Consider the following 27,924-nt stretch of genomic DNA (forward strand, 5'->3'; position numbering starts at 1 on the left):
TTCGTTCTCGGTGATGGTCACTGCGGTGGGGATGTCAACAGGGAGGTTGGCTGGGACCCCGTTGACCTGGAGAAGACACCAAGAGGGTGATTCTGCCTCTATACAAGGCAACAAATATTTCAATAAATAAATAATATCAAAATAAAATATAAATCAGGATGAAACTGCCAGGACCTGGGTCATTTCTCCACCACTGTCCTTCTCCAGGGTGGTGGAACCCAACATGGGGTGAAGTCCCACCATCGTAAGGATGGGGCGAAGTGCCCTGAAAGGGCAGAAGGTGGGATGGAGACGGGCAGCCAGGGTTGATCCGGTGGGATTCCATCCTGCTGGGGATCAGGATGGGGATCTGGCCACTTGGGATCCCCACGTGGAGGTGGGAGAGGGGGTCTTGTGTGAAGGTAGGCACCCATGGGTGCTTCCTTGAGGTGAAATTACCCAGGAAAAGAGGAAATTTGGGTCAATTTAAATGGCTGAGGAGATGCGCCAACATCTCTTGGTGAGGGTGGGATGGAGGACAGCACCCATGGGTGGCCCACAGCTGGAAAAAGGGCTGGTTTGGTCCAAATGAAGGAAAGGCTCGATGAGTGGAGATGGTTTGGGGGTGGGATGAAGAAAAGCAGAGGTGGATGCTCCCCATGGAAGGAATTGCGGGGAAAAACAGGGATCTGGGTTAAAACGAAGGGATGGGTCAATGGGAGATCTTGTGCTGACATTGGGATGAAGGTGGCATCTCCGTAGCCTTCGCTTAGGTGGAATTTTTTGGGAAAAAAAGGCCATTTGAAGGAAAACAAAGGGTCGGGTGGTTGTGGGGAGATGTGGAGGGGACGGTGGGAGGAGGGACAATGCAGGCAGGTCCTTCCCTTGTGGGAAATTGGTGGGAAAGGGGCAAATTGAGTCCAAATGAAGGGATGGGCCAAGGGTTTTGGCCAGCTGGTGATGATGGCAAGGAGGACAGCCCCACCCATGGACCTTGCAACATATTGGTGGAAACCATGGATTTTGGTGGAAACCATGTGGATATTGGTGGAAACCATGTAGATTTTTGTGGAAACCGCATGGATGTTGGTGGAAAATGCGTGGATTTTGGTGGCAACCATGGATTTTGGTGGAAACCACCTGGATTTTGGTGGAAACCTTGTGGATTTTGGTGGAAACCACATGGATTTTGGTGGGAACCACATGGATTTTGGTGGCAACCATGGATTTTGGTGGAAACCACGTGGATGTTGGTGAGCGCAAAGGGCAGGAGGGACATTCTGGGTGGCAGCAGGATGGAGGTGACCTACCCAGACCTTCTGGTCCCTCTTGATGGTGACGAAGGCCTTGGAGCTGAAGAGATGCAGGGCCGCCACAGCTGGCCGCTCCCCCTTCTCCCCAACATCTGCCAAGAGCCGGAACCAAGCGGCGTCGTGAGGGTCACACAAGGTGGACGCCACATAGATGCCGGTGGCCACGGTGGTGCCGGTGGCTCCATCGAAGGAGACGAAGTGGGTGGCGGGGGCCAAAAGGCAACGTCCCAGTTGCTCCACGCAGGTGCGGACACCGTTCCTCATGCCACAGACTTTGCCGAAGGGGCAACCGGCCTCCTGGCACTGCATGCCACCTGCCGCCTGGCACCTGCAGCGCTTGCTGCAGTCGGGGGAGAGGACGGTCTGGGTGATCTGTGAGGCGAGACAGGCAGGGGACAGCGTCTGCGACCGGTGTCCCCGTGCAAAGATGGCAAAATCTGGGAAGAACCACCACATGCAACCTGTGTGCTCCTTGCAAGCATTGCAAGCATCGCAAGCATTGCAAGCAGAAATGCTGTGTGCAACCTGTGTGCTCCTTGCAAGCACTGCAAGCATTGCAAGCAGAAAGGCTGCGTGCAACTTGTGTGCTCCTTGCAAATGTGTAGAAATGCTGCGTGCAACCCATGTGCTCCTTGCAAGCATTGCACACGTGCAGAAATGCAACACGTGTGCTCCTTGCAAGCATTGCACACGTGCAGAAGCTCTGTGTGCAACACGTGTGTGCCTTGCAAGCATTGCATGCGTGCAGAAATGCTGCGTGTGCAAAAATGCAATGCTCCTCTCACAAGGGTGAAAGCACCCATGGGGCACGCAAGGGTGCAAGCACCCTGGGGTCTGCAAGGGTGCAACACTCGCCCTGCAAGGGTGCAAACACCCATGGGGCATGCAAGGGTGCAACACTCCCCTTGCAAGGGTGCAAGCACCCTGGGGTGTGCTAGGGTGCAACACTCCCTTTTTGCAAGGGTGCAAACACCTGTGGGGCATGCAAGGGTGGCAACACTCCCCTTTCTCAAGGGTGCAAGCACCCACAGAGTGTGCAAGGGTGTAACACTCCCTTTTTGCAAGGGTGCAAACACCCACAGAGTGTGCAAGAGTGCAACACTCCCCTTGCAAGGGTGCAAGCACCTGTGGGGCGCGCAAGGGTGCCATGCTCACACCTCACGGGTGCAACCCTCCCCCGCAGCACCCACCTTGAAGTAGCGGCCATGGTGCATGCAGCCACAGGCCCTCGGGCACGACACACTCGTTGCCGTTGAAGAGGAAGCCGCTGTCACACTGGCAGCCCTCGAAGCACTTGGTGGTGCATGGGGCGCCGCCCAAGACGCTGGCGCAGGCATGGTCACAGCTGCGGGGTGCAGAGCTCATAGTGGCTGTTGGGCGGGCAGGAGAGGGCTGGGGGGGGGGGGGGGGTAAAAGCAGCAGGTTTATTCCTTTAGTTTCTCCTTTTCCCAGGAAAAAAGCCCTCAGCAGGACTCGTGGCAAGAGGGAATAGCACCCTGGGGCAGGTGCTGCATGCAAAGTGCCTCCCCTTGCAAAAAATGCGCCCATTGAACAGGTGAAACACTTGCTTCTTACAAAAAAAATGCAACGTTTTGCATGCAGGGGATGCCCCCCCCTCGGGTAAAATTTGCAGAACCAGGCCGAGAACTGAAAATCAAGGCACAGCTGCACACAGCTGCTTTTCCACCTTCCAAGTCTGCAAAAGTAAAAAGCAGCTGCAGGCAGCTGCGGCTCCTTTGCAGGACTGCAAACCTGCTGCATGCAACCGCTTTTCCCTTGCAAAAATGCAAAGCGGCTGCATGCAACTGCTTTTCCTGGCAGAAATGCAAACCTGCTACATGCAACCACTTTTCCTTTGCGGAAATGCAAACCAGGTGCATGGCAACCGCTTTTTTCCCCCTTGCAGAACTGCAAACCTGCTGCATGCAATCACTTTTCCTTGAAGAAATGCAAACTCACTGCATGCAGCTGCTGCTTTTTCTTGTAGAAATGCAAACCTGCTGCATGTAACTGCTTTTGCCTTGTGGGAATGCAAACCTGCTGCATGCAACTGCTTTTTCTCTTGCAAAACTGCAAACCCACCACATGCAGATGCTTTTCCCTTGCAGAACTGCAAACCCACTGCATGCAGCTACTTTTTCCTTGTGGGAATGCAAACCTGCTGCATGCAACCACTTTCTCCTTGTGGGAGTGCAAACCTTTTGCATACAACTGCTTTCTTTTTGCAGAACTGCAAACCCACCACATGCAACCGCTGCTCCCATGCAGAACTGCAAGCCCACTGCATGCAACTGCTTTTTCCTTGTGGAAATTCAAACCTGCTGCATGCAATTGCTTTTCCTTGCAGAACTGCAAACCCACTGCATGCAACCGCTGCAGTGGCTGCATGCAACCACTTTTTCCTTGTGGGAATGCAAATGTGGTGCATGCAATCTCTTTCTTTTTGCAGAACTGCCAACCCACCGCATGCAGCCAGTTTTCCCTTGCTGAACTGCCAACGCGGCACATGCCCCCCCCTGCTCCCCCCGCAACTCACGGCAGTTGGCAGCCTCCCGCCACTCTTGCAGCTGCCCGCCGGCGGCCTGGCAAGCAGCGGCGTAGGGCCTGCAGGCTGTGGCACAGCGCCTTGGTGCCTTGTGTGCACTGCTCCTGCTTGCAGCCCTCCAGGTACTCCTGTGGTGTCACCACCGCGTGGCACCCAGCAAAGGGTCCCGTTGGCTCTGTCAGCAAGGCGCAGGGTCCCGGGAGGTCAGAAGGGCAGGTGGGGGGAGGGGGAGCCGTGGGGTGCAGGTGTCTGTGAGGGTGCCCCAGGCACCCCCCAGCTCTTGGGGGGCGCTGAGGTCATCGCTGGCATCGCTGTTGAAGTCGCCGCAGAGGCCAGTGGTGCGCTGGCGGTAGGCATCGGGGAGGGTGAGCAGTGCATAGGCATCACCGTTGTAGAGGAGCTTGAGGCCGTCGCGCACCCGCAGCACCCGGTGGGCACCCTCCTGGGACACCGTCATGGCGCCCTCGGCCAGCGTCAGCGGCAGAAGGTGCTGCTCGCCGTCCACCTGCAGGGGGGGGAGGGGGGATGAATTGATTAATTATTCAATAAATAAATACATTCAGGGGGAAGCGGGGGTGTGTGTGTGCCCCAAAGCAGGGTCTGCACACCCCACTTTGCAACCAAAAGTGGTTTTTGCACCCCAAAGCAGGGCTTGCACCCCAAGGGAAAGGTTTTTGCACCCCAAAGCAAAGATTTTTGCACAGCAAAGGATTTTTGCACTCCAAAGGAAAAGTTTGCACCCTAAAGAGGTTTTTGCACCCCAAAGCAAGGCTTGCACCCCTTGCTGTGCACCCCAGGAGAGCATCTGCAAACTAAAGAGGTGTTTGCATGCCCTGCTTTGCACCCCAAAGTTAAGGTTTTGTACCCCAAAGAAAGGTTTGCACCCCAAAGCAGGGCTTGCACCCCTCACTGTGCACCCCAGGAGAGCATCTGCAAGCTAAAGAGATGTTTGCATGCCCTGCTTTGCACCTGGAAGTGGTTTTGCACCCTGAAGTTAAGGTTTTTGCACCCTAAAGTAAAGGTTTGCACCCCAAAGCAGGGCTTGCACCCCAAGGGAAAGGTTTTCGCACCCCAAAGCAAAGATTTTTGCACAGCAAAGGATTTTTGCACCCCAAAGGAAAGGTTTGCACCCTAAAGAGGTTTTTACACCCCAAAGCAGGGCTTGCACCCCTTGCTGTGCACCCCAGGAGAGCATCTGCAAACTAAAGAGGTGTTTGCATGCCCTGCTTTGCACCCCAAAGTGGGTTTTGCACCCCAAAGAAAGGCTTGCACCCAAAAGTAAAGATTTTTGCACCCCAAAGTAAAGATTTTTGTATCCCACATTAAAGATTTTTGCACCCCAAAGTAAAGATTTTGCACCCCAAAGTAAAGGTTTACACCCCAAGGCAGGGCTTGCACCCCAAAGAGGTTTTTGCACCCCAAAGCAGGGCTCACACCGCTCGCTGTGCACCCCAGGAGACCATCTGCAAGCTAAAGATGCGTTTGCATGCCCTGCTTTGCACCCCCATGTGTTTTTTGCCCCCCTCCCCAATAGTTTTTTGCCCCCCGAAGCAGCCCCACTCACCGTCACCTCCCACGAGGTGCCCCTGGCCATGCCCACGGTGACACCAAGCACGGTGACCAGCAGCTGGCGGATGACGGGTGCCCCCTGGCCGCTCTCCTTCTCTACCTCCACCTTGAAGGGCATCAGTGTGTCGCTGGGGCCGGCAGCCTCAACGGCCGCCAGTGTGTAGGTGCAGGTGCCGGCGAAACTCAGTGAACGCCCGTCGAAGGTGCGGGTAGGAAACGGCCCCCAGCACTTGGCAGAGGCCGCACTCGTGGGAAGTAGCAGCCCTGCACCCCATCCTGCACTGCACACACCTCGCCGGCTGCGCAGCCCTGCGGCCGGCATTCCACTGCCCCATTGGCTTTGCAAGTGCAACGCTCACTGCAGTTGGGGCAGGAGTAAAACTCCTCACCCGCCTTGTAAGTAGCGCCCCTGGTGCAAGCAGCCGCAGTGGGGCAAGGTGACGCAGGTGTCACCACTGAGGAAGGAGCCCTCGTCGCAGAAGCAGCCTTCGGATGCAATGGTGGGGGGTCGTCGCATTCCTCCGCCTCTCGCTGCCCGCGGCAGGTGGCAGGGCAGGGGGGGGCCGCAGAGCTCGTAGTGCTGGTTCGGGGGGCAGATGGGACCTAGGGAGAAGAGAAATCAGGGTCCTGAGGGCTGCAGAAGTGTCATGCGGGCAATACCCTGACTGCCTCCATGCATGCAATACAGCAAACGCCTCCACACGTGCAATACACTCTGGTTGCCTCTGCGTGTGCAATACAGCAAATACCTCTGCACATGCAATACAGCAAACGCCTCTGCGCGTACAATACACCGACCACCTCAGTACATGCCATACACCAACTGCCTATGCACATGCGATACAGCAAATGCCTCCGTGTGTGCAATACCCTGACTGCCTCTGTGCATGCAATACACTGCTGCTGTGCATGCAATACACTCACTGCCTCCATGCGTGCAATACCCTGACCGCCTCTGTGCATGCAATACACCGAGTGCCTCAGTACATGCAATGCACTGACTGCCTCTGTGTGTGCAATACACCAACTGCCTACACACATGCAATACAGCAAACACCTCTGTGCGTGCAATACTGCAAACACCTCCATGTGTGCAATACACTGCCCGCACCGGCACCTGCGACCCTCAGCTGCCCCCCCTGCCCTGAACCCTGCGTACTGCAGAAGATGGCAGTGCGCCACTGCTTGATGCGGATGCCCTGGCTCTGGCAGGTGGTGACGTAGGCACTGATGGCCTGGCAGACAATGTCCTGATGCCCCTTGTAGATGCAAGCGTCAAAGAGACAATCATTGAAGTAGGGGGCTGGGTTGATGGTGTCATGGCAGGCAGCTAAGGGTCCCCACTTCTTTATCAGGATCCCGCAGTGTTTGTCACCCTGGTAGGTGCGTTTCTGCGCTTCGGTGCAAACTTCGCAATTCTCGGTGCAACCGGCCTGGCAACCGGGGACGTCGGCCACTTTCCAGGAGTCGGCAAATTGGATTTCGTCAGCAGCCAGCTGCCCGCTGGGCAACACGAAGTCATCCTGGGGGTCACCATTGGCGTTGCCGCAGAGGCCACAGACAGCCTGAGAGTAGGTGCTGGGGAGGATGACCCTGGTGTAGCTGTACCAGTCGAAGGTGACGATGACATCAAAGTCGGTCTTGATGAAGCCGTGGACGCCTCTGAGGTAGGCATGGAGCTTATTGCCATGGCTGAAGGGCAGGTCCACCAGGATCCCGTTGACCTGGAAGGGAATCACAGGTTGTGTGATGTCATGCAAGGACTTTGAAGCCCACAAACACACCACACAAGGACTTTGAAGCACACCAAGACACCGCACAAGGACTTTGAAGCACACCAAGACACCGCACAAGGACTTTGAAGCCCACCAAGAGGTCATGCACCCAGCTTGCAACTCAGCTGTATGCCAAACAACCTTGAAATCCACCCAAATGACAAGCAATGACCTCGCAAACCAACCAGGCATCAGGCCATCAGCTTGCAGCCCACCTGAACATCACATGACGAGCTCGCAACCCACCCTGGCTCCATGCAAGGTGTTTGCAGCCCACCCAAATGTCACGCCACAACTGTGCAGCCCATCCAGACACCATGCAACAACTTTGCAACTCGTCCAGATGCCTTGCAACGACCTTGCCACTCACCAGGATGCCACGCGATCCCCTTGCAACCCAACCTGCTGCCATGCATGACCTTGTCACCCACCCAAACACCATACGAGGACCATGCAGCCCACCCAGGTGCCTTGCAATGACCTTGCAACTCACCAGCCCCTCACCTTCCCCTACCTGGAGCTTCTGGGGGTGCATCTGGCTGAGGCTGAGGGTCATGTTGTAGACGTTTAAGGTGACCTCCTTGGTGAAGGAGACCACGTGGCTGCCCCGGTTGTTGTTTTGTACAGTGACAGTGAAGGGGACAAGGGTGGGGTCATCAGAGCAGAGGGCAGCCAACTGGTAGATGCAGGTGCCCATGAAATCATAGCGCCGACCATCGAAGGTGGTGTAATGGGGGTCACCGGTGGCCACACAGATCGAGCGGGTCTTGGCCACACACCGCCGCACACCATTCACCATGGTGCACGTCTCGTCTGCCTTGCACCTGGTTTCCTTGCACACCACCATGCCCAAATCTGGGTCACACTTGCACCAAGAATGGCAGGACTCATCACCCCAAAACTCTTCACCAGGGCGGTAGTAGCGGCCGTCACGGGTGCAGCCGCAGCTGGCCATGGCCACACACTGGCCACCACTGAGGACGTAGCCCTCGTTGCAGGCGCATGTCTCTACACAGGGTTGGATGCAATTGGTAGGCGCGTCTCGGTTGGCGCACGTGGCTGGGCAGGCGTTGCCACAGGCTTCGTAGTGGCTGTTTTGGGGGCAGGGTAATGCTGCGGGGAGGCAATGGGGCAAATTAGAGGGGGAAATGCAGCAGCAGCAGCAGCACGTGGGTGCTACGAAGAGCTCACGCACCAGGGATGGAATTTGCACTGTGCGAAAGTGCTGGGCGCTTGGCATGCAACACCGCGGGGACTGGGTCTTGCATGGGGAGAGAAGCGCATTGAACGCATGGTGTGCAGTGTCTGGGAGATGGATATTGCACCGTGTGAACGCACCAAGTGCTTTGCATGCAACACCCCCCACCCCCCCCCGGGTTGGATGTTGCACCGTGTTAACGCACCGAGTAAATCGACGTGCAACACCCTGGAGCTGGACGCTCCTCTGTGCAAATAACCCCAAGCGCTTCCCATGCCTGATCCTGTTCTAGATGTTCCCTTTCTCTGCCAAAGAAAATGCCCCACCATGCAGAGCGAGAAGGAAACCCATCGCTTACGGCAGCCTGAGGGTGTCCTCCAGTCACGCACGACGACCCCGTGCTTCTTGCAGGTGGATGCGTACGCCTCCAGCACCTGGCAGAGGATTTGCTTTGCCCCGTGACTCATGCACACGTCATAGAGGCAGTTGCGGTAGAAATCTTTGGGCTTGACGACGTCGTGGCAAGCCTGGAAGGGCCCCTGGAAGGTTTTTTTGATGAGGCCGCAGTACTGGTTGCCGCCATACAGCTCCCTCTTCTCCTCCTCGCACACCGGGCAGGTGCCTTCACAATAATCCCAGCAAAACGGATCGTCATCGTCTGGAACTTTCCAGCCTTTAGCCCAGGCCAGCACGGCGGTGAGGTCACTGCCACCCTGGGGGACGTCATCCTCAGGCTTGAGGTTGTAGTTGCCGCAGAGGCCGCAGGTGTGTTTGTAGTAGCTGCTGGGGAGGGTCGATGATTAGGTGCCAGTTCCAGTCGTACGTCACCCGGAGCCCAAAATCCGTATCCAGCACCGCACTGAGCCCACTCTGGAAGACCTGCACCTTCTCGTTCTCCAGGACCACTGGGAGCAGCGTCACCACTCCATTCACCTGCCAGTGGGGAGCAGCGAATGTGAGCGCTGAGCACGTGCACCCGTGTGGTCTCGGGGTCTGCAACACCCTCACTGCGGCGTGCAACCGCTTCTGCTGCCATTGCTCGCTGCTGCCTGCCATCCTGTCACTGCAGCGTGCAATCGCTTCTGCTGCCATTGCTCACTGCTGTGCACAACCCCCTTGCTGCAGCGTGCAATCACTTCTGCAGCCATTGCTCACTGCCGTGCACAACCCCCTCACTGTGGCTGCAGCCACGGCTCACTGCTGTGTGCCATCCCGTTGCTGCAGTCTGCAATTGCTTCTGCAGCCACTGCTCCCTGCTATGTGCAACCCCCTCGCTGCAGCATGCAACTGCTTCTGCTGCCATTGCTCCCTGCTGTGTGCAATGCCCTTGCTGCATCGTGCAACTGCTTCTGCTGCCATTGCTCCCTGCCGTGCACAACCCCCTCACTGTGGCATGCAATCAATTCTGCAGCCACTGCTTGCTGCTGTGTGCCATCCCATTGCTGCAGTGTGCAACCCCTTCTGCTGCCACTGCTCGCTGCCGCGCACAACCCCCTCGCTGTGGCGTGCAATTGCCTCTGCAGCTGCTGCTCCCTGCTGTGTGCCACCCCTTTGCTGCGGTGTGCAGTCGCTCGCTGCAGCAGTCAGTCGCTATTGGGGTGCTGCAGCACACAGCTGCCTTGCCGTGGGGACGCAGCAGCATGCAACCACTTCACAGCGGCGTGCAACGTCTTTCCGCAGCTGCCCACTACGGCACACAATGCCCCATTGCAGTGATACAGTGGCACGTAACTCCCCCCCCCCCCAGCAACGTTGCAGTGTGCAATTTCCACTGCAGCCTGCAACCTGCTGCAGCAAGGCTGGGGACATGGAATCCCTGCTTACGTGCACGCTGCAGGGTGCAATATCTGCCAGGTGCAATGCGGATAGTGTCCCAGCCTGCCACGGTGTGCAAGCGGTGTCAAGGAGCATAACTGCCTGCTGCAGCATGCAACCATCTGCTGCAGCGTGCAAGCAACTTCTGCAGCATGCAACCATTCACTAGGGTGTGCAGTAAGTCTTGCAGCACTACCACAGCACGCAGTCACCCGCTGCAGCAGGCAGTTGCTGCTGCGGCACTGCTACAATGTGCAATCACCCACTGCAGGGAGCTGCCACCATCGCAGCGTGCAACCATGAGCTCTGTGCTCTCCGGGCAAGATCCACACTTGGGGACAACCCTTGTCAGGAGCTTCTGTGTGTCAAAACCTCCCCAGTTTCATGATATCACTGCCTGTATCGACATCACTGCCTGCGTCGACATCACTGCCTGCGTCGACAACACTGCCTGCGTCAACATCACTGCCTGCGTCAACATCACTGCCTGCATCGGGCTTTGCTTTTGCCTTACCCACCTCGCCTGCACTGGCTGCCACCACAAACCTCCCAGGGGGGTGGTCCCACCCACTTTGAGGTTTCTTGGAGACCTACTGCAGCCACCTTTGGCAGTTTGGGCTTCCCCAAGAGGCAGAAAACCACCTCAGGTAGCCCCATGCAAGGCAGCATATTCCCAGAGTAACCCAGCACTTCCAAAATCCATGTTCCAGTTTGACCGATTCAGCCAAAACTACTGGTGGCCCTGACGGAGCAGGAAGAAGTGTTGGACGTGGCAGAGGAGAGGGATAAAAAAGGAGGTAGGGAAGAGATGGGTGAGAAAAGAGGTGGGAAAAGACCAATTTTCCCTCCATTTTGGGCCAACTCACCCTGACTTTGCCAACTTCCTTCTGGCGGATGGAGATCTCTTGGCCGTAGACCTTGATGTTGGCCAAGCTGACATAGGAGACGGATTTCACCCCACCACGGATGTTATTCTTGCCCTCCACCTTGAAGGGCACCAGCGTGGTGTCGTTCCCGCAGGATTCAGCCATGGTGTAGGTGCAGGTGCCTTGGAAGTCAAAATCGAGCCCATCGAAGGTGCGGTAGTGGGGGGTCGCCCCCAAGCCCAGCAAGTGTTGACCTGGGATGGGACACACTTGACTTGGCCGTCCTTCACCTTACACCTCTCCTTGGGCCGGCACTGAAGGGCTTTGCAGGGGTCTGGAAAGAGGAGAAACCATGGGAGAAACCATGGGAGGTGTCCTGGTGAGGGGCACATCCCATGCCATCCCTGCAAGCCAAGCATCTTCACCAGGGCTGAGGTTCCACCACGTGTCCCTCTGCTCCCCCTTGGGCTTTGGCAGGAGATTGGTGGCTCCAAGACATAAATCAGAGCAACAATAATCCATCACTGAACCCAATTTTCCCCTTTTCAGCTGTCTTTTACCTCTCCGTTCCTTGGAAAAACATCTTGAGGTTGGGTTCATCCTTACCCTAGCTCCCACGCATCCTTCAAGAACCAGATACCACCACGGTTCAACCAGGACACGTGAGTGAATGCAAAGCCAAGGGATGGCTTTTCTGAAGCATTTTGCTCCTCCAAATTTTTCCCACCACATCCCTGGCCCCTTCTCAGGGTTGGAGGAGGGATCTCTCACCTCTGTCTCCCCTTGCTGGAGGGTTTGCACCCCAAAATTAAACACCCAGCCCAGCCCCAGGATCTGCTCTGGCTTCAAGATCCCTTTTGATTTCTTTTTTTTCCACTCAAGCAACCCCATCTTTCCTTACTTTGATTGAAGCAACCCAAGATCCCATCCCGGATTTCACAAGATTCGTCGTTGGTGCAGCTATGGCTGCTGCAGGACAAGCCTTTGCTGGGGACAAACACGCAGCGCTGCTGGCAGTTGTCCTTCAAGACCGTTTCATAGGGCTGCGGGGCAAGAGGTTGCGAAGCATTACAGTGGGAAGAGCAAACTGTGTGGCACGTAAATCCATAAAAAATTGTGGAAGGGGAGAAAAAACAAATGGCATATTGAGGAATTTGTTGCTTTTGTTGCATGAAAAAAAAATGCAGGAAAAAAACCCCCAACCATCCCTTTGCCCTCTTCCACCTCCTCTGAAGGAAAATTATGTTGTTATTTAGCACCTTCAGCTGTGGAAAGCATGGCTACTATCTGAGCATCCTCATCAGCACTAGCACTGTTACACCAAGTGATAAGAGAGATGGAAATGCCCCAAATTTCTTCGTAGGTAACCCCAGAATCTCTCGGCAGAGGGGAATTTTTGTTTCGTTTCTGCAAGGAGCTTTGGGCTGCCGATGCGTCCCCTTTAGAGTGATGTGCTGAAGGGCAGGCAGGAGGAAAATATTAAAAACCCAATAAACCTAAACTAAACTCAGGAGATCGTTACCTTGTAGTATCTCCCATCCACAAAACCTCCACATTTGTCCTCAGAAACGCAGCTTTGCCCATCAAAGACGAGCCCTTCATCGCAGCGGCAGCCTTCGACGCAGGTTTTGGGGCATTTGGAGGCATCTACCAGCCCTGCACAGCTGTTGATGCAGAGGTTGGAGCAGAGAGAGTAGCTGCTGTTGGCCGGACAGCTGAGGGCTGGAATGAAAAGGACAAGAAACCCAAGGCTGAACGTTGGGTGGAAAAGCAGTGCCAGCCCAAGGTTGGAGAAGGAGTGGGACCAGCCAAATCAGGCGTCAACGAGATGAATTTTCCTTTGTGCCAGCTCTTCCCGCCCACACCCCACACCAATAAACATGTGCCTGGTTGGTGCTTCTGTTGGCTTTTCCCACTCGCCGCAAATGCCATCAAAAAGGCTCCTGTGGTTGGCACCGACATTGTCTTCCGCTTGTCCAAAACACTGATGACAACACACCCCACTTGGCACTTGCTTTGGCTTTCCTCCTTTATCCCCCAACACCACCAAAAAAACGCCTCCTTGCGTTGGTTTTTCCTGGTTGCGATTATTTGCACGCCACCATCGCCCTCCCCACCCCACAGCAGCGTTTTTATCACCCTTTGCGCCGAAGGTGGTTGCCGCAGACACCTGGCCCCAACGCCCCTTCCAAATAAATTCTAAAGCCTGGCCTATTTTTCCTAATTAATCCTAACAAGGTGCAACTTCCCAGCCAAAGAGGAGGTTCCCCACCCGCAACCCCCACTTACGACGGAAGGGCGGTCTTCTCCAAGCGTCGATGATGACGCCAGCGTCTTGACAAGCGGTGGCATAGCTCTGGATGCTCTGGGAGAGGACATGGGTGTCCCCTTCAGTGAGGCAGAGGTCGTGGAGGCAGGCTTGGAAATAGAGGGTTGGGTCAATGATATTGTGGCAGGAGTCGAAGGGGCCCTTTGGGACCGTGAGGATGCCGCAGTAGTTTGGTTTCTGGAGGACCACCCGCTTCTGCACCGTGCAGGCAGGGCAGTCATCCCTGGGGCAGTCATCGCTGCAAGGCACATCAGGCATTTTCCAGGCAGAGCCAAAGGCTTTCATGTCAGGGGCATTTTGGCCACTGGGGAGGAGGAAATCATCATTGAGTTGCCCGTTGTAGTTGCCACAGAGCCCGCAAAGGTGGCCCTGGTAGCCCTGAGGGACTGTGACCGTCACGTGGTGGTGGAAGTCATAGCGTAGGACGAGGCCGAAGTCAGTCTGAAGCAGGACGCCCGTCCCATGTTGGTGCACCTGGACCTGCCCCTCGTTCAGAATGGCCGGGAGGTGGTAGGATATGGAGTTCACCTGGGACAGGGAGAAAGAAATCCTCCAATGAGCCTCAGGGATGCTAGGAGGAGAAGGCTAAGGAGGTAGGAGCAAAAAACACAGGGGGGAAACACCTTCCAAGAGACCTGTTAATGAATTTATGGCTCCCACTTTGAAACTGGAAGGCAAAGTAGGGATGAGCATGGCTTTGTCTTGGAGACAGGCGTGAGGTCTCCCCTCCACCCAGGAAAATAATTTTTTGGGATGCTGTGCTTGCAATCGCAAAGAGGTGGACCACAAAACATGACTGTGACCATGCAGCTCTTGCTTCACACCCAAGTCAACATGAGCCTGTAGACCTTGACACTGGCACACTTGCCACCACAAAGGGGTCCAGCTGTGGCTCATGACCCACCACAACAGGTCCCTTGTTGCCTCACACCAAGGTCAATGCGAGCCTGTAGGCATCACCAAAACGTTTGCACTCCAAGAGATGGACCCCAAAGCACAGATTGGCTGTGGTGGTTCCCACCTCGCCTTGTGTCAAGGTCAACAGGAGCCCATAGACTCTTGACATCAGCATGATTGCACCCTAGAAAAGGTGGGCCACCGCGCATGGACCTGCTGAGACCGCGTCCCTCTCACCTCATGGCAAAGTCAACATGAGCCTGTAGACTTTGACATCAGCATGGTTGCACCCTAGAAGAGGTGGGCCACCACGCGTGGACCTGCTGAGACCACATCCTTCTCGCCTCAACATGAGCCCATAGACTTTGCCACTGGCATGCTTGCACCCAGAAAGAGGTGGACCATGAAGCCTTACCATGACAGCTCCCGTCTTGCCTTTCGTCAAGGTCAGTGTGAGCCCATAGACTTCAAGGGACAACGCTTGGATGCCAGAGACCTTCCTCTTCTGCCGGGCATCCTTCTTGATTTTCACAACAAACGGTTCAATATCGTCTGCACCGCAGGTCTCTGTGAGGATGTAGGAGCAGGTGCCTGAGATGTTGAAAGCCACCCCATCGAAGGAGAGATAGTTGTGGTCACCGGTGGCCACGCAGACCCCGAGCTCAGCCGATGGGCATTGTAAGACACCATCAACAACTTTGCCTTCAGCACCGCCAGGGCAAGAAACTTCCTCGCATTCCACGGTGCCACCAACCCGGCAGTGGCATTTCTCCTGCTTGGTGGGGAAGAAGGTCTCCTCCACCTTGTAGTAGAAGCCCCGATGCAGGCAGCCACACTGGGAGATGGGGATGCACTCATCGCCACTGAACACGAACTCCTTCTCACACACGCAGCCCTCCCTGCACTGCTGTGAGCACTTCATGGGGGCGTAGACGCTGCTGCAAGTCGCGCTGCAGTCCTGGGCGCAGATCTCGTAGTGGCTGTGGGCAGGACATGAAATACCTGCCGCGAGACAAGGGGAGTCATTAGGAGCAAGGACATTACGAGCTGCATCCTGCAATTTTCCTGCCATTAAGGGGCGCAATTGTGCCCGGCGATGAGGTTCACCATATGCAGGTGACCATCCCACCATGAGGACATTCCCTCAAGCAACAGAATCTCTCCCGTGTTCGGTCCCTCATCAAGGTTCAGGCAGGGTTCCTCTCCACTTAGAACTTTTTTGGTGCATCTCGTGTGTTTTGCCCTGTGAGTGATCCAGGTGATTGGCCCTCTTGTTTTGAGCCGATGAGAAGAAATCGATGCTTAATGGGGCTAAATTATTCAACCCATCGTAGCCAGATGAGACATCTCGTTCCTTGGAAGGGTTTGTGGGCCTTGGCCATGAACAGAGAGGATGGGACTGACCAAGGCTTCGGGTGGGATAAGGCACCATGAAGTGAGATGATTCCCACTGCCGGTTTGTCCCTACGTGGGTTTAGCTGAGGATTAGGGTTCCCTTGGATGCTTGTGACCCCTCAGGAGGCCACCCCCCCCTCCTCCAATTAGCCCAACTTACTGCAGAAACCATCTGTCCTCCATTTCTCGACAGTGACGCCAGCAGCCTGGCAGGCAGCGGTGTAGCGGGCGATAATCTGGCATATCACATCTTCCTGGTCCGGGAAGAGGCAGGAATCATGAGTGCAGGCTTGGAAGTATGTGATGGCGTCCACCTGAGTGTGACAAGCTCTGAAGGGTCCATCCGCTTCCATGATGATCTCACAACTCGTCCCTGCCGTGGTGGTAGGACACGTCACCTTCGACAGCTCGACGCAACCCTGTTTGTCGGTCACCTTCCAGCTGTGCCCGAAGGCGTCCGGGTTTGATATCACTTGGTTGTTCTTCGTCATCATATCATCACCCACCTCCCCATTGTAGTTCCCGCAGAGGCCACACAGGGCGTTTCCGTAAATGCCCGGCACTGACACGGTGACTTGGCTTTGCCAGTCGTAGGTGACGGTGAGGCCAAAGTCCGTCTCTACTACCACTTCCTGCCCACCTCTGTAGATGGAGATCTTCCAGTCTTTGTGGCGATACGGTAGGTTGACCAACTGGTCATTGATCTGGGGACAAAAGAAAAAAAATAATAAAAAATATTAAAATTAAAATTTGATATCTTAATAGTAAAGGTAAATTACGTTTCCACACCACCTGCAACTTGGTCTCCTGCCACAACTGCCAAAATTGTTCCAACCAAAGCACATAAATTATGGAGACGAAACCTTTTCAGATTTAATCATCTGCCCCAAATACACACTTTGGCCACCAGCCTCGAGGTGAACGGTGCCCAAGGCTCCGGAGGTTCGATCATGCAGCGATCTCCAGCTTCAGGTAGAGATCCTTACGTTTAGTCAATTAAATCTCATCTCAGTGGGGCAAACAGATCTGGGAGCTCTGGATCATCTCAGTGGTGTGGTTGGAGGAAAATACTCAGCGTTACTCAACATAGAGAAAAAAACAGAGGGGTGATTGTGGAAGAGAAGAAATGGGGTGAGGAGCAGAAAGTGAAGAACATGGAAATTTAGCTAAAAAACAGAGGAGTGAGGGTGGAAGAGGAGAAATGGCATGACGAGGTGTGGGGTGAGGAGCAGAAAGTGAAGAAGATGGAAATTAGATAAAAAACAGGGTGGAAGAGGAGAAATGGGATGAGGAGGTTTGGGATGAGGAGCAGAAAGGGAAGAACACGGAAATTAGATAAAAAAAGGGAGGAAGAGGAGAAATGGGATGAGGAGGTTTGGGATGAGGAGCAGAAAGCGAAGAACATGGAAATTAGATTACAAAATGGGGTGGAAGAGGAGAAATTGGATGAGGAGGTTTGAGGTGAGGAGCAAAGGGAAGAACATGGAAATTTAGATAAATATTTGCTAAACGCACCGTGATTTTGCCGGGGTGTTTCTGGCTGATCTCAATGTTTTTGCCATAGACTTTGACCAAGACGAGAGTGATGGAGCCCAGAAGTTGGGCATCATGGCGGCCATTCTGCACCAGCACCTGGAAGTCCACCAGACTTTGGGTCTTCTTGCACAACCCTGTCAGCTGGTACATGCATGTGCCCTGGAAGATGAACTTGGCACCGTCAAAGCTTTTGTAGTGGGTGGCGCCAACCGCGGCACAGGTCCCATATCTCTTGGGGTAGCAACCCCGGATGCCATCCTCCACCCGGCACTCTTCCTCAGCGTGGCAGCTGGCCCGGTGGCATACGGCCTTCTGGTGTTGCTCGTCACAGACGCAACGTTTGGTGCAGGTGTTGTCTGCCCAAAACTCCTCGTGGAGGCCGTAGAGGAGGCCCTCAAAGACACAGCCGCACTCACTCTGGGGGATGCACTCGTTGCCATCCAACACGAAGCCCTCGTGGCACTCACAGGTCTCCACACAAGCCGAGGTGTTGCACTCGGTGGGCACTGCGGCGGCGTTGCAGGTGGTGGGGCAGGCAGGGCCACACGTGGTGTAATTGCTGTTCTTTGGGCAGGAGAGAGCTGTCAAAGGGACAGGACACCATGGTCATGGTGGGATGGGACAGCGTGGTCATGGTGGGATGGGACAGCGTGGTCATGGTGGGGTGGGACCGCGTGGTCATGGTGGGATGGGACCGAGTGGTCATGGTGGGATGGGACTGCATGGTCATGGTGGGATGGTACCGCATGGTCATGGTGGGATGAGACATCGTGGTCAGGGTGGGGGTAATACTTCTTGGCCATAAGAAGTTGTGGCAGATCACCAAGAGCTTGGAGCTCCTGGAATTTTATGTGTACTTTGTGGAGCCTGCATGGACTTTCAGGACCCTCCACATGGACCTCCTGGACACAGTTCCTGAAGTCTGCATGGACTCCCTGGGCTATCTATGCAGATTTTTGGGAGTCACTAGAGACTCCCTGGGCCTTCTGCATGGGCATGCTTCTGGGCCTTCTGAATGGACTTGCTGGACATTCAGCAGAGAATTTTCCAAGTCTCAAAGAACTTTCTGGACCTTCTGCATGGACTTTCTGGACTTACAGCAAAGACTTTTGGGAGTCTGCACTGACTTCATGGACTTCCTACTGGGACCTTTGGGATTTGGACCTTCTGGAGTTTCTACACAGACTTTCTATATGGACCTTCTGGACTTTCTACATAGGTTTTCTGGAGTCTGCCTGGACTTTCTGGGCTTCCTGCTTGGACTTGTTGCAAAAACCTTTTCCAGCCCATGAGTCTGCAAGCTTGGGACCCACAGCCCTTTTCAGGTCCAGCTTTGTGCAGCCTAATTCAAAAGACCCTGGTGGTCCCACCTTGCTTGGGAGATCAAGAGCTTTGCGGAGACACAAACATCCCTATTGACTCCATCTCCCTTTTATGCCTGTGTCTTCTGCTCATTCCCATCCCTCCTTGATGACACCCACCTTAATTATGGTTGTAGCACCCTGCCCACCCGGGGGGAGGATTTCCTGCCGACCAGGAGCTACTCACGACAACGCGCCAGCATCCTCCAATCAGGGATGGTGATCCCCTCCTCCTGGCAGTCGGCCGCGTAGGCTTCGAGGGCTCGGCACAACATGACATGGAGCCCATCAGTCATGCAGAGGTCCGAGATGCAGTTTTTCAGGTAGATGGTGGGGCTGACGGTGGTGTGGCAGTTCCTGAAGGGCCCCACGCTCTGGGTGAGCAACCCGCATAATGTCTCACCCTGGTACTTCACCTTCTTGTCCCATGGGCAATGCCTGCACTGCCCGCTGCAGCTGTCCCAGCAGTGGTGGCTCTCCTTGGCCACCCTCCAGCTGCGGGCCAGCTCCGTGGCATCCCGCGCCAAGTTGCCGTCGGGCATGAGGGAGTCATCGCTGGGGTCACCGTTGCTGTTGCCGCACATGCCGCACACTTTGCCAGCGAGCCTGCTGGGCAGCTTCATCACCATGCGGTCATCCCAGTTGTAGAGGATCTTCAGGCCGAAGTCAGTTTGGATCAGCAGGGACTTGCCCTTCTGCTGCAGGTGGAGTCTCCCTTCGGCCAGGGAGATAGGAAGGTGGGACTGATGGTTGTTCACCTGGAGGAGGCAAAAAAACCCCCAACCAACCACAGATAACATCAAACACGGGGCAAGAAATGGAGGTTTTTGAGCTTTGAGGTGTCTTCCTGCAAGAGGCGACCATGCAGTAGCATCACCCACCCACCCACGGCAAATCACAGAACCATTTTGGTTGGACAAGACCCTTCAGATCATCCTGAAACGCGTTATTTCAGCGAAACACCATAATATTGCCTTGGATTCGAAGATTTCCATACATACCCTCACAATCCCGTTCTCGGACCTGACCGCGGTGATGGTCACATCATAGACACGGATGGTCATGGAGCTGATACAGGAGACTTTCGGGACACCTCTGTGTTCATTTTTCGCCTCGATGTTGAAGACAGGCAGGGTGGGATCCGAATCGCAGGTCTTGGTCAAGGTGTAGGTGCACGTGCCCGTGATATCAAAGCTTTTCCCATCAAAGGTTTGGTAGTGGGGATCGCCGGTGACCCAGCAGGTCGAGAAGGTTTCTTGGTGGCAAGTGTGTTGCCCATCCACCAACGTGCACTCGTCCCTGCAGCCCCAGTCTTGACAGGAAGACATAGCAGAAGCTGCAGAAAAAAAAGGGGGGGGGGCGGGGGGAAATGGTGACCACCGAGAAGACCTGGCCATTGGCAAGATGGAACCATGCGTTGGCCCGACTTACGTGTGGCGCAAAGACCGGTGAAACCGTAACCGGTGTAGGGCCGGAAGCCGAAGACCAGGAGCCCAAAGGGTGTCTGCTGGTGCTCAGCACTCTGGATTTTCATCCTGGTGCCCATGGCGATGGTGGCCCAGGAGAAGTCTGTGCCGGGAATGGCCGTCCAGGACATGGCCCTGTTCACCTTCTGGTTGAGGGTAATGGTCCTGGCATCTGCGTTAGGGGCAACGAGGACCGCGTGGTTACTGTACTCATCCAGGCTGCTGAGGCGGTAGGACGTGCAGTGAGCGGAGATGGGTGGGATGGTGACCAGGAAGGAGTCTTGCACGTAGGAGCCTTTCTTGTTGCCAGTGAAGAAGAAAAGCACCTGGATAGGGGCCGAGGCACTGACATAGAGCGGTGAGTTTTCGTTGACCTCGAAGACGCGGATGCCCCCCGCCTCCATGTTTTCAGTGGAAGCCACGTTCCCCCTGTTGTAGGTGATGGAGGTTCTCTGGGCCGCCACGACATAGGCGAAGTCTATTTTCTTCTGCAAGGGGTTGGGGGGGACAACGTAGGCCGTCCCCCAGGCCTGGACGGGCAGAAGTTGCTCAACCACATAATCGCAGTTCCTGGATGTCTGGACGCAGCAGTGTCCACTGAAGGCCGCAATGGCCTGGTCAGACGTGATTTCAGAGCCGGATAAATCTTGGGTGCTTTGCAGTTGGAGGCTTTGGTAGGGGCTCAAGGGTATGCGGAGGACGGTGCCGGGGGAGTAATTCCTCCCTCTGTAGTAGAAGGTGCCTGTGACCTTCATGGAAATGGAGGTTGGAGTCTTCCCGGCCACCACAGCAAATTCCTTCAAGCCACTGCTGCGGGTTCCCACCGGTGTCACCACGTAATACCTGTTGCCCAGTTTATCCACCGGCAAGATGGCGGTGGCGCCGGCAGTCTGGGCCTTGGCGTTGAGGGTGACGACGGAGATGTCCTTGGTGGACTGGATGAGGATGGCTTTATCGGAGAGGCGGCTGCCGACAAGTTCCATGGTGCTTGGGACGCGGAGGGAGAAGGTCTTGTCTCGGCTGAGGGTGACGGTGCCGGCGAAGGTGCCACGCGGCGTCGTCACCGTCACCGTGGTGGAGTCGGCGTAAGCGGTGAGGAGGAGCTGGATGGAGGCGCTGGAGCCTTCGTCGTCATTCTGTGGGATGACGGCCAGGAACTCCCTGCCGCGGAAAGTGGCAGTGGACAGGCCTGGGAGAAGCAGGGAAAATAGGTTTTGGGGCAAGTTTTGGGGTTTTCAGGCAAGTTTTGGTTTTTGGGGGCATGTTTTGAGGTTTGGGGGCAATTTTGGGGGTTTTTTGAGCAAGTTTTGGGTTTTTTTGGGCAAGTTTTGGGGTTAAGTTTTGGGGGTTTGGGGCAAGTTTTGGGGTTTTTTGAGCAAGTTTTGGGGTTTTGGGGCAAGTTTTGGGGTTTGGCAGCAAGTTTTGGGGTTTTGGGGGCAAGTTTTGGGGTTTTTGAGCATGTTTTGGGGTTTGGGGGCAAGTTCTGAGGTTTTTTGGGCAAGTTTTGGGTTTTTTTGGGGAAGTTTTGGGGTTTTTTGGGAAAGTTTTGGGTTTTTTGGAGCAAGTTTTGGGTTTTTTGGAGCAAGTTTTGGGTTTTTTGGGCAAGTTTTGGGGTTTGGGGGGCAAATTTTGGGTTTTTGGGGCAAGTTTTGGGGTTTTTTGGGCAAGTTTTGGGGTTTTTTCTTGAGTTTTTTGGGGGGGAGGTTTTGGGGGGTTTGGGGGTTTGGTTTCTTGGGTTTTGTTTTTGTTTGGGTTTTGGGGTTTGGTGTTTTGGGGTTCATTTTGGGTTTTTTGGGTTTTGTTTTGTTTGGGTTTGGGTTTTTTAGGGGTTTTTGATTTTTGGGGGTTTTGGGGGTTTGTTTTTGGGGTTTTTTTTGTTTGGGTTTTGGGGTTTGGTGTTTTGAGGTTCATTTTGGTTTTTTGGGGTTTGGGTTTTGATTTGGTTGGTTTTTTGGGGTTTGTTTTGGGGGGTTTTGGTTTGGTTTGGTTTTTTGGGTTTGGGGTTTTTTAGGGGGTTTTTGGGTTTGGGGGGTTTTGGGGGTTTGGGGTTTTTGGGGTTTGATTTTGTTTGGGTTTTGAGGTTTGGTTACTTGGGGTTCATTTTTGGTTTTTTGCATGGCTTTTTTGGGGTTTGTTTTTTTGGGTTTTGGTTTGGTTTGGTTTGGGGTTTGCTTTTTTTAGTTTTTTGGGGGGTTGGGGGGTTTTGGATTTTGTTTTTGTTTGGGTTTTGGGGTTTGGTGTTTTGGGGTTCATTTTGATTCTTTGGGGCTTTGTTTTTTTGGGTTTGTTTTTTGGAGTTTTGGTTTTGTTTGGTTTTTGGGGTTTGGGTTTTTTAGGTATTTTTGGGGGGGTTGAGGGTTTGGGTTTTGCGGCTTTGGTTTGGTTTGGTTTTTGGGGGTTGTTTTTTGGGGGTTTTTTTTTGTTTTTTTGAGGTTTTGGGGTTTTGGGTTTTGATTTTCTTTTGGTTTTGGGCTTTGGTTTTACATGGTTCTTTTTTGGGGTTTTTTGCATTTCGTTTTTTGGTTTTTTTGGGGGGAGTTTGGTTTGGTTTTTTGGGGTTCTTTTTGGGGGTTTTGGTGTTGTTTTTTTTTTTAGTTTTTTTTGGGGGGGTTGGGGTTTTGGGGTTTTGGGTTTTTATTTTCTTTGAGGGTTTGGGTTTCGTTTTTCGGGGTTTATTTTGGTTTTTTGGAGGTTTGGGGTTTTGGGTTTGTTTTTTCTGGTTTTGGTTTGGTTTGGCTTTGGGGGTTTGTTTTTTTAGGTATTTTTTATTTTGGGGGGCTTTGGTTTGGGTTTTGGGTTTGGTTTTTTTTAGGCTTTTTGTTTGTTTTGGGGGGGTTGGGGTTTTGATTTTGTTTGGGTTTTGGGTTTGGTTTTTTGGGGTTCATTTTGCGGTTTTGGGGTTTGGTTTTGGGGGTTTTTGGTTTGGTTTCGGTTTTGGGGGTTTGGTTTTTCGGGGTTTTTTGGGGGGGTTGGGTTCTTTTTTTGCGTTTTGCTTTGGTTTGGTTTTTTGGGATTGTCTTTTTTGTTTTTTGGGGGGGTTGGGTGTTTTTCTTGGGGGTTTGATTTAGTTTGGGGTTTGGTTTTTTTTGGGGGGTTTTTTGGATTTTGGGGGGTTTGGGGTATTTTGGGGATTTTTTTTGTTTAGGTTGGTTTGGGTTTGGGGGTTTGGTTTTTTGGGGGTTTTTTGTTATGGGGGTTTGTTTTTTCATGTTTTTTGTTTGGTTTGGGGTTTGGGGGATTTTTTTGGTTTTTGGGGCTTTTTTAGGATTTTGTTTTGGGTTTGGGGTTTGGTTTTTTGGGGGGGTTGTTTTTTTGGATTTTGGTTTGGTTTGGTTTTTTGGGTTTGTTTTTTTAGCTTTTTTTTGTTTTGGGGTGTTTTGGGGTTTTTTTTGAGGGGGTTGTTTTGTTTGGGGTTTGTTTTTTGGGGCTTGATTTTTTGTTGTTGGTTTGGAGGGTTGGCTTTTTTTTTGTTTTGGTTTTTTTTGTGTGGTTTTGTTTTGGTTTGTTTTTTGGGGTTTTTTGCTTTCTTTTGGGGGTGTGTGGGGTTGGGTTTTTTTTGGGCTTGTTTTTTTGTTTTGGGGGTTGGGGGTTTGTTTTATTAGCTTTTGATTTGGTTTGGGGTTTTAGGTTTGTTTGGGGGGGGTTGGTTGTTTTTTGAGGGGGCTGGGATGCAGAGATGATAGGAGAAATCTGTTGCACAAAAAATAAAATAAAACCAAATAACCCAAATCAAGAGATAAGGCTGCCGCTTTTTTTGCCACAGAAACTGGCAACAGGAGGTTGTGCAAAAAAAATCCCAAGGAACGAGAGGGTTTTGGCTGAAAAAAACATTGCTGTAGGATCTTCTGAAAGAAATAAAAATAAGGATTTTTTTTTTCTGTGGAGGTTTCAGAAGGGTGGAAATGGATTTTGCGGCAGAAATTGGCGATGAGAGTTTCTGAGAACAAGGAATTAAGGAATGAGGGTGGCTTTTGCCCTGGCAGATATGGACAGTTGAGATGTCTTGAAAAATAAAAATGGGGAATAAAAGCTTTTAGCAGCAGAAATGGCCATGGAAAGCGAGTGTGGGTTTGGCGGTTTGTTTTGGTTTGGGTTTTTTGTGTGTGTGGCTGCGTTCTGGGTTGGTTTTGGTTATTTTGGGTTTTTTTGCTGTTGTTAAAACGCACAAAGGGGTTTTATTACAGAAATTGTAATAGAAAGGCCAAAAAAAAAAATCTAAAAAAAAAAAAAGTCAGGACTAAGGGCATTTTGCAGAGAAAACCAGCAGAAAGCTCCAAAGGGAAAAAATGAAAATTGTTTGGGTGGTTTTTTTTAGATGCAGAAATTGCAGCAGAAAGTCCTGAAAAAGCTCCACTTCTCAGAAATATTTCAGAAAGAAATATTATTTTTGCTGCAGAAACTCGTGGTAAAAAGTCTTATAAAATGAAGGGTTTTTTTGCTGAGGGTTATAAAAGTAAATGTCTTTTGCTGGGGGAAAAGAAAATAAAAAGGGAAATATGGGCTTTTTCTTAAAAGAAAATGAGCCGTAAAGGGTTTTTGATTAAAACAAAACAGGTTTTAAGGGCTTTTTGATGAAAAACTCGGAGGCAGAAAGGTTTTTTTTCTTTAAAAAAGCAAAGAAATCCACTAAAAAATGAAGCAACACTTAAAAAAATATTTTTAAAGAAAAAACACACCTAGGTCTGTGACCGTTTCCTAAAAAAACCCCAAATTAAAATATTTTTTTCATTAAAAATACAGATAATAGGGTTTTTTTCTGAAAGAAAAAAAGGAGAAACCCCAGGTAAGATGGTTTTGGTAAGAGAAGTGATAGGATTTTTTTTTAAAATGAAAAAAAGAACAGGACATGGAGAGTTTTCTTTTTCCCCTCTGATAAACTCATAATAAAGTGGTGGTTTGTTTGTTTGTTTTCTGGGGAAAAAAAAAAGAAACGCTCAAATTTTTTAATGCTATTAAAACATGAGAAATGAAGGGCTTTTTCCTAAAAAAAAAAATAAACCCCCAAACCGGGTTAAAAATATCTGTTTATCATCTTAAGGAAAAAAACCCCAAAAAACCACAAGCAATACGTTTGGGTTTTTTTATAAATTTATATATTTTATTATTAAAACCGCTCCCAAAACTGAGACTAATGAACAGGTGAAAAGTATTGTTAAAAAAAAAAAAAGTTAAAAAAAACCTACAGGGAAAATTGCTTTGTGGGTTTTTTTCTTAAAAAAAAACAAACAACAAACCTGGGAGTAAGAATTTTGTGCTCAAAGTTGAACAGGTAACATGGAGTTTTGGGTAGAAAAAACCAGGGCTTTTGCTAGAAACAAACCCAAAAAGGTGATAAAGGCTCTTTGATAAAAAAAAAATAAATTAAAAAGCAGCTGATACTATATTTCCCCCCCCCCCCAAAAAAAAAACCCAACAGGTAGTAAGGGGATTTTTTTGGTAAGAAAGTTAATTTGCACATTTCTTCCCAAAGAAAACAAAAAATAAGGGTGTTTTGGTGAAAAATAGGGAATAACAATGTCTGGCTACAGTCAAAACAGGTAATAAGGGCTTTTTTTAAAAAAAAGAATAAAATGTTTATTTTCTGAAAGAAAAAAAGCTGATAACTGGTTTTGGCTGAAAATCAAACAGGTGATGGTGGATTTTTGTGAAAAAAACCCAGGAATTTATTGACTTAAAAATACTGTCATAAGGCTTTTTTTCTGGTAAAGAAATTGTGATAAAGGCTTTTTTTCTGGGAAAATACATGGAATAAAGCCTTTTTATTTGGGGGGTGGGGTGGAGTGGGTAGCCAAACCAGAAAGGGCTTTTTTCCTAAGGGGAAAAAGAGAAATAGGTAAATAATAATTACTTTTTTCTTAAAATAAAAAGAAATAAAAGGGCTTTTTCCTAAACAAAAAATAAAATTAAAAAATATTAATAAGATTAAAAATACTATAAAAATTAAATTTTAATTTTTTAAATCAAAAATTTAAGACAATAATAGTAAAAAAGTAATGATGATGATGATGATAGTAATGATAATAATGTTAATAATGATAATAATGATAATGCAATAAGAGCTTCCTCTCCCCTTCCCAAAAGAAAGCCCTAGTATATAAGATCTTCTTTTTCTGGGAAAAAAACACCAAATAGGTAATATTTTTTTTTTTTTTTTACCTGAAATAAACACAGGGGACATTACAAAGCAGGAAACTTGTTTTTTCTTTTAAAAAACAAGGAAATCAAGGCTTTTTTTTTTTTTTCTTTCTTAAACCAATAAGGGGCTTTTTCGGTGCAAAAATAATTTAGGGGATGGAGATTTTTGGTGAAGAGTTAAAAACGAAATATTTTTTTTTCGCTGGGGAGAACTGAGGCGATAAGGGGAATTTCTGCCACATGAAGAGATGGGGAATGAGGAATTTTCAGTGCCAAAACCTGAAGTGAAAATCCCTCTCAAAGCCTGGGAAATTCAATATTTTTGAGGGGAAGGGGGTGGGGTCGCTGCTTACCACAGAAAAGAGCCAGCCAGGTGGGGAGCAGCACCATCCTGCCCATCACTGGGGGGAAAAAAAAGATCAAAAATATGAATATTTTATTTTTTTGGAGGGCGGGAAAAAGCTGTCCAGGGACAAGCAGGAGCCCAGAGGGGACCCAGGTGTCCCTTCCCCCCCCTCTTGGCCTGACATTGTCCCCCAAACACTTTTTCCCCTCCCCCACCCCCATGGAAATCTCTTTGGGTTGGAGGCTTAATTCTGCTCAACCCCCTCTACCCAACGACACCCTCCCCAGTTTTCCCAGTTGTGTCCAACCCAACCATCCCCCAACCCTTCCTTGATGCCACCTGAGACTCACCCCTCCCCCTCGTGCCATCAAGCCCTCCCAGGAACCTTCTCCCCCCACCCCAAATCACCAAAATTTGGGTCAAAAAGGGGGCAAGGACAAGGAACAAGCCTCACTCCCACCTTCTGGAAGGTTCTCAGAGCTTCTGGTTGCCCACCGTGCGCTATCGGTGGTCCTACCACTCAACATTTCTCGGGGTTAACCAACACACCCAACTGGGATTTACCGCACTGGGTGTCACCAAAACCATCTCCAAGAGTTTAAGAGGGAGAAAAAAACCCGTTTTTATATAGTTTTAGGGTCAATTTACCCCACCTGGGCCTCCTGCTTGGGGGGGGTGTGTGTGAAGGTGTCACCCACACCTTGTTCTGCTCAGGTGGGATACACCTGGGCTCGTGAGGATGAGGAAAAATGCAGGAAAATGAGTAAAACCAGATCCAACCCCCACCCCACCCCATCCCCCACCCCCACGTACCAGCAGGCTCCTCTCTGCCTCAGTTTCCCTCCTCGTTCCCTCTGACGCCCATGGACATCCAGGGGTGGGTGGAAAAATCGTGGTGGGTCGATCCCAAAACCTCCCTTTTTATAACTGGATCGGGCTTATCACCACGTCCCTGCCTCCGCTCCTGGTGCTCTTGCTCCCCCCAGTCCATCCCAGCAGGAATCGGCTCCAAAAAGGGCGGGGGGGTGCGGGGTCAGCGGGATCTTGTGAAAGGGGAGGAATGGGACACGGTGCTGCAGGTACTGGCACGGCCTGGGGAGGTCAGGTCATGAACCTGCCCCTGGCTTCCCGGGAACTGGAGCTGCTGGGGCACCTTGGGGCAGCCGGGACATGTCACCGCACAGCTGGGAGCCGTCACCTGCGATGGGGCCACTGAGGACATGGTGACTGGTGAGGGACCCGCAGGGGATGTTGTGATGGGTGCAGGAGCTGCAGGAGACATTGCAATGGGTGCAGGACATGCAGGGGACATTGCAATGGGTGCAGAACCCACAGGGGATATTGTGATGGGTGCAGGACCCACAGGGAATGCTGAAATGGGTGTAGAACCCACAGAGGA

The 27,924-nt window shown here is 51.8% G+C and overlaps 2 protein-coding genes across 3 annotated transcripts; both read right to left on the bottom strand.

Annotated features, from left to right (window-relative positions):
* Positions 1-136: 136 nt before the first annotated feature.
* Positions 137-9,471, bottom strand: LOC129784127 (IgGFc-binding protein-like). Its single transcript, XM_055799926.1, has 12 exons — positions 9,388-9,471; positions 9,203-9,312; positions 8,738-9,162; positions 7,696-8,294; positions 6,566-7,130; positions 5,796-6,009; positions 5,402-5,588; positions 4,108-4,342; positions 3,829-4,012; positions 2,483-2,637; positions 1,290-1,729; positions 137-265 (listed from the first exon to the last, which is right to left on the bottom strand). Exons 1-12 carry the CDS (start codon positions 9,469-9,471, stop codon positions 137-139), a joined length of 3,327 nt encoding a protein of 1,108 aa, XP_055655901.1.
* LOC101914802 (Fc gamma binding protein) lies at positions 9,160-27,503 on the bottom strand. 2 transcript variants are annotated; one of them, XM_055799148.1, is made up of 13 exons: positions 27,339-27,502; positions 26,533-26,580; positions 20,010-21,233; positions 19,580-19,914; positions 18,766-19,336; positions 17,197-17,798; positions 15,842-16,385; positions 14,702-15,288; positions 13,350-13,917; positions 12,583-12,782; positions 11,962-12,103; positions 11,061-11,394; positions 9,160-9,312 (listed from the first exon to the last, which is right to left on the bottom strand). In XM_055799148.1, exons 2-12 carry the CDS (start codon positions 26,576-26,578, stop codon positions 11,147-11,149), a joined length of 5,067 nt encoding a protein of 1,688 aa, XP_055655123.1. In that variant the 5' UTR covers positions 26,579-26,580; positions 27,339-27,502; the 3' UTR covers positions 9,160-9,312; positions 11,061-11,146. The 2 variants fall into 2 exon arrangements, with proteins under 2 accessions (XP_055655123.1, XP_055655124.1); XM_055799149.1 differs by lacking the exon at positions 9,160-9,312 and having other exon boundaries at positions 11,310-12,103; positions 27,339-27,503.
* Between the last annotated feature and the right edge of the window lie 421 nt (positions 27,504-27,924).

Source organism: Falco peregrinus, chromosome 3, assembly GCF_023634155.1.
Source record: "Falco peregrinus isolate bFalPer1 chromosome 3, bFalPer1.pri, whole genome shotgun sequence".
Classification (NCBI taxonomy): Eukaryota; Metazoa; Chordata; class Aves; order Falconiformes; family Falconidae; genus Falco; species Falco peregrinus.

Coding starts and splice junctions, on each gene's coding strand:
- LOC101914802 (XM_055799148.1), bottom strand. CDS start 26,578: ATGGGCAGGATGGTGCTGCTCCCCACCTGGCTGGCTCTTTTCTGTG. Junction 19,915..20,009: donor CACCGGTCTTTGCGCCACAC/GTAAGTCGGGCC, acceptor TTTTTTCTGCAG/CTTCTGCTATGTCTTCCTGT. Junction 16,386..17,196: donor AACACCCCGGCAAAATCACG/GTGCGTTTAGCA, acceptor TTTTGTCCCCAG/ATCAATGACCAGTTGGTCAA.
- LOC129784127 (XM_055799926.1), bottom strand. CDS start 9,471: ATGGCAGCAGAAGCGATTGCACGCTGCAGTGACAGGATGGCAGGCAGC. Junction 7,131..7,695: donor TGCACCCCCAGAAGCTCCAG/GTAGGGGAAGGT, acceptor ATTCCCTTCCAG/GTCAACGGGATCCTGGTGGA. Junction 6,010..6,565: donor GCGCACTGCCATCTTCTGCA/GTACGCAGGGTT, acceptor TCTTCTCCCTAG/GTCCCATCTGCCCCCCGAAC.